This window comes from Chelon labrosus (genome assembly GCF_963514085.1).
Source record: "Chelon labrosus genome assembly, chromosome: 20".
Classification (NCBI taxonomy): domain Eukaryota; kingdom Metazoa; phylum Chordata; class Actinopteri; order Mugiliformes; family Mugilidae; genus Chelon; species Chelon labrosus.
In genome coordinates, this window is record NC_140353.1 from 1479634 (window position 1) to 1485633 (window position 6000).

Sequence of the window (6000 nt, forward strand, 5' to 3'; positions counted from 1 at the left end):
GATCAATGTATTCACTAAAATCCAGCTTCTTAATTCACATCACTGTAAAATGTTTAAGTCTTTTTCCACTGGTGCCATTTCACCTCTCTTTTTCAAATTAGAAAACCATGGTGCATTGTGGGTAAGATGTGAGAGGGTAACATCAGCCCCACTCTCTCTCTCTCTCTGCTTCTCTTTCCAAACATTTACTTTAGTAAATGTCTCAGCCTCTTGTCTTAAAGCCTCCTGGGCGTCCTTTGAAATTAAAGAGCTGACTGAGACTAAATGCAACATAGAAAAAAAATCTGGAATCAACTCGACCTTTCCTGCTCTCGTCTTTCATCACAACCCAGAAGAACATCGACCACCGCGGCTGCTTGAATACCAACAGGAGTTCTGTTCTGTTTAATGGTCTGATTCAGTTGTCAGGGAGTTTGTTTAAAGGGCTGCATGAGACCTTCTACTTTACTTTTACCTTTTACTAACTAAACTAATCCACACTGTAAGCACTTTGAAAAAGACTGGAGCTGGTTTCCAAAAAGGCAAAGCAAGGATCTTGCCTCCTTCTGTTCTCGCCGGCTCAACAGTCGTTCGTTCAAATTCATGACAAGTTTGGAAACAGTGTCGACTCAAAGGCTTAAAGAGAACGTGGATCTGAACAGATTTAAGGCTCATTTAAAGTTCTGTGGGACATAGATGCCGTAACCTACGTACGTAGCCGACGCCGGCGTGAGTCATTTCTACTTGTGCGTTCATCAGTTTAGCTCGCTCTGTAACAACTCCACCCAAACACTAGTCGGCGCTGTGTCAGGTTAATTTTTGTTTCTACTTCCTGCTTCATTTTCAACGATGGCGACAGAAACTTTCCCCACTTCCTCCGAACCACCTCAGTTAAAAACTTTCCTCAATGAGTTCCATCTTTATTGAGCCAAGACAATCGATTCGAAAATTGCGGGGATTAAGAAGCTGCCGGAAATATTAAAGCAGAAACACACTACTACCAAATGGACCAATCACAGCTCTTGCGCTGCGCGTCACCGCGGCATGTAGTTACATTTCTGGGGAGGTGTCATAGACTGTATAAAGATGGACAGTGGAACTGTTCCTCAAAAATGCAAGTACAGCTCCCCCTGGTGGCTGGCTGCAATATAGGTCATAAGCTCCACCTCCTCCATGTTAGTGGGCGGGACTTGGCCCAAACTAAAACATTAAAATACACTTCAAATTTTTTTCAAGGATGGTTTCTGTCATTTTAGGTCGTTAATATAATGTTGATGATTGAGTGTCAATGTTTTGGATAAGTTTCGTTTTAGTTATTTGACGCTATAGAAACAGGATGTGACATAATGGCGACTACCAGTTACCATGCCAACCGCTCCGTAAAGCGATCCCGTGGGACCGTGAGAGTCGTAAAAACAATTTTTAGAAACAAGTCCAGTGTATAATCCAACATCTCCCTGTAGTTGGTGGAGGTAGAGCAGAGCGTAGTATTAATTAAACTAAAACGTGAGTGAGTCTGGAGGAAGTGTGGGCGGGGCATCAATATCACGGCTCCACGTGGAGAAGTGGAGACGTTGTTGTCCATATTTATATACAGTCTATGGAAGGTGCATGTCAGGCTACGGCGTTAGGGTTTGCAGCTGCTTTTCTATTGCTTGTCATGCTGTTGTAAAGTATTTCAATCTTTATTAAATCTATTGACAGATCTACTTGAATGATTCCTCCCTGTGTTTTCAGTCAGATTATCATGGATAAGCAGCAGGTTAACTCCATAGTATCAGTAAAACTCATCCTGTAAATTCAGTCTGAACGGTTTTAGTTCATATTTTTCTCTTTTGTTGTGTTTCAGCAACATCAGGAAACTTTAAGTGAATAAATATTTCACGGAGGCGTCTTCAAGTTGTTATTTATAAAAATCAAAGATGTTCAGGATCAGAGGATACTGGGAGAATGTCAGATACTTAGAAAGAGTGAATATTAAATAAACACACTGAAGAAATTCTCTTGATTCAGGTTGATCTCTGCCTGATTTATGACCCCATTGACTCCCATTAAAGTCATGTTTAATGGGAGTCAAGGGGGTCCTAATAATAAATAAGGTTCCAGGGACAGGAGGGTTAACGGGATTCACAGAATGTGAACAAACCTGGTCCAGTGAGAGTTTGTCCCTGGATCCAGAGAAAGGACCTGATCGGGTTCAGTCAATATTTATGGTTACAGTTACAGCTCACGTGATCTTCAGAGAGGATTCATTAGGATGATTAAAAGAATCCCGCTGCTTCACTTCTGACCTGCAGCGTTTATTCCCCTCGGTTTTTAAAAAGGTCAAAGACAACGTAAAACTTTAAAGGCTGCTCTGCTTTCACTGGAACTGATAGAGCTGACTCTGTGATCACATTGGAACATCGTCTAAAATCATTTTACATTTTATCATAACACAAACTATGAGGAAGTCAAAGTAAATCTGTAAGTGATTGACGTGAAGCTTTGTACGTTCACACTTTACAGATGAGGTCATTTCCTGCTTTTCCATTTAGATCATAATGTTCTTTAGTATCTGTGGTACTTTAACGCACAAATAAGACGTGACAGCATGAAGCAGCGCTGTGACTGCGTGCAGACTGCAGACATTTACAGTTCACATTTAAACTCTTATGTTTTATTCATTTAGACTTTTACATCGTCTGATCTATTCCTAAAGCTGAGGAGCAAAAGGATGAATGAAAGCATGAAGCTGCCATCTGGAATAACTAGAGGTTCAGTGGATATGTTTAGAAGAACAGTTCTTATTCAGTCTGATTAAAACCATTATTATGTCTCCATGTCTCCATCGTCTCTGTCCACATTCATTCCATCTTGGTTCATCTTGTTTTTCTACCTCCATGTTTGATGATGTTTACTCCACGTGGAGCAGAGATGCTCAGAGAGGATGGATTTATTACAATAACCAAAGAGAAACCAGCAACATCAAGAGTCTACCTGGTTCTCAGGAGGAGATCAGTGTCACAAAGTGTGCAGCAAAGGAGGGAGGAACAAAGTACAAGATACACAGTCCAGAGAGGCAGGATGAGGAACTACAAGTTAATTAAATAAAGACTTACTGCAGTAAAGAATGAAAGGTGCTGCAGAGGTAACAGGTAAAATCCAATCAATAGAGGAAACAACAGATAACTTGAGAAAGGACAAAGAGAAAGACAGGACTATATACACGCACACATACACAAGTTGATGAGTTAATGAGACACAGGTGAAACCAGAGAGGGGCGGAGCATGCAGACAGGTGAGTCTAATCAAAGGGGCGGGGAAAGACAAAGACAGGAAGTAAAAAGTAAAGTGCAGTGACCTGAGTGTGACTCCTGGTTCAGTCTGTTCTGATGGAGCTGGTTTTTATTCTGGTTATTAGAGCAGCACCAGCTAGAGAGTCGCCGTAAGGGACAAGTGTGTTCAAGTCACTCGTCACAAACTGTCAGATTCCTTAAATCTGTTATTTAAGAAGAAACCCTCAGGTTTTTATTCGTCTTTAAAACACAGTCCACTGCTGTCACGATATGTGTCACTGCTTTAATACAACGATGGTTTATTAATGAACCTTTTACATTTAGCTGACATTACAACCAGACATGCTCCCTGGAGATGCTACTTAGATATTTATCATCATTTTAATGGTCATTCTGATTATTATTCTGATTATTTTCTCGTTAACTGATACGATCAGTCTGTAAAATACTGGAAAAATATAATAATCAGTCGTAATGTCCTTCAGATATGTGATTTAAAGTTGGAAAATATGAGAATTGTCACACACGAGACACTGGAATTAAAGGACTGATAATTAAACTAGTTGCTAATCAATTAATCACTAAATAAATCAACTAGTTGCTGCAGATTAACATGAAACCATCCTGTTATTAAAAGGTTTCTAATCTGTGGGTTTATTGACAAATCCTTCATAAATGTATAGAAACAATTGAGTTATCAGGTTGAATCATTAGTTTTAGTTTATTTACAGTAAGTCATCAAGTCTGGAAGTTATCAGTGTTCATTTATTTATAAAGCACGTTTATAAAGTCGACCAAAGAGCTGCACAGAAAGAGCAGTCAATGTAAAACAAGAAAAAGTTCCAGATTAAAACACAGCATGAGTTTTAAGAAGGGATTTAAAGACAGGCAGAGTCCGGGCCAGCCTGGGGGCTGCAGCCCAGACCTCCCCTGAGCTTCAGCCTCGTTCTTGGGACATCCTGAACACGGAGGTCAGCTGACCTGAGTGACCTGAATAGGTGTAGGGAGGATGGGAACGACCCACACGACTGTAAACTATCAAATAAAGACCAAAGCCCGCACCAGTTCTGCTGCTCTATGCTAAATGTCAGTCTTGCTCCACGGTATCAGACAGTGAGGACACGGCCCACTAGAGGACGTCGAGCCCTCAGGCCTCCCCTCATGGAGTCTGTTTCTGATTTTTTGGTCGGAGACATTCACACCAGTGGCTCCTGGAGGTCATTCAGGCTCTGACAGGACTCGTCCCGTTCCTCTCTGCACAAAGGAGCAGATAGTGGACGTCCCACAGCCCCGTCCAGAGTAACTCCTTGTCTCCTGGACTCTCCTCCATGCTCTTGAGACATTGGCTCGTATTGATGTGCGCCACCCTGGAGGAGCTGGACTGTCTGTGCAGCCTCTGCAGGGTCCAGGTGTCACTGACCTCCACCTGTCAAACCATTCGTGTTCTGGGGGTCGTCTTGTCGCCCCTCTAGTGACAACCCCCTCTGTTACTGAACAGACCTGATCAATATCCTGGAGGTTTAATTGACTCTGATTAAAAAGTGTATAAACACACACAAAGACTAAAGAGGAACGAGAAAGAGCAGCGAGGGAGGAGGAGAAACCACAGACATGAAACTCTCAAAATGAAAACAGGAAACACAAGGAAACCAAACAATTTGATCTGTAAAGTTAATACCATGATAGACAAACACTAAAATCTTAAAATCAATCCTAAAACATGTGGAGCCAGTGAACAGAGTCCTGTTTTCTCCCTCTGCTGCTTTTTAATCCAGAGATTAACTCAACAACATCCACACCATCGCAGCCAGTTCCTCAGATCAACAACAAATGATTCTCCATCAGAGACACCACCCAGTGAAGCCTCCATCTCCATCTCCATCCACAACTTCCATCACGGCCAATTATTCCTCTGACTTCTAGATAAAGGGAAGCAATCAGTCTAATAGAGGAGAGGAGGAAGGTGTTCAGGTCGGAGCCAAGTCCAGAGAAAAGATAAAGAAAGAGGACCTGATAAAAACAAACAGACGTAGTGATGATGTAGTAACTGCTGAGGAGACGACCAAACTGAGCTCTTAGTTATTTATCACTGATCCAACATCCTTCTCTTCCATCCAGAAACCAAACGCAGCTCCACAGTATTACATAATGACCAAAAACCAACCTGCGTATCCTCCTCCTCCTCCTCCTCCTCCTCCTCCTCCTCATGGAGACAAGTTACCGAAATAAAACCCTGAAGAAGTTCAACTAATGATGGGATGGCTCCAGGTTTAATCACTTAATGACCAGAATAAACTTTTAAATCTGCAGAAGATGGTGTCTTTCTCTCAGCTAATCATCTCAGAGAAAATTATTTAAATCATTTCACGGATCAAAGTGAAGCCAGTGGAGGATGAGACGGTGCGTAAACGTTTTATTTTCCTCTTTTATTCTCCAGGTTCTTAAATATACCACTCAGTGTATCAGTTTAAACAGCATGTATTAGAATATAAATGCTGGTGGATCTTCACAGAAGGAGTGAACTCCGGATGAAAAGTGATTTTTCTCTGGGTTTATTCTCCAGACCTGAGCCTGCTCGCTCTGTATTCCAGTAAAGTCCGGGTCCCCCCCAAAAAAACATCCAGCCTCTCCCCCTCTCCTCCTCTCTCTCTCTCGGACGCGCAGACTCACCACTTGAACGCCGGACGATGTTCTCCAGAAAAGTGTTCTGCGGTGCCACAAGCCCTCTCTTTCCCCCGGGCAT

General features: G+C 42.1%; 1 protein-coding gene across 1 annotated transcript in view; it reads right to left on the minus strand.

Moving 5' to 3' along the window:
• The window catches only part of kcnh5b (potassium voltage-gated channel, subfamily H (eag-related), member 5b), a gene marked incomplete at both ends in the record, with an annotated part of 109638 nt that extends 103638 nt beyond the window's left edge, over nt 1-6000 (minus strand). The window contains one exon of the mRNA XM_084568573.1: nt 5928-6000. Coding sequence (XP_084424699.1) covers nt 5928-6000 — 73 coding nt within the window. The remainder of the gene's footprint in view (nt 1-5927) is intronic.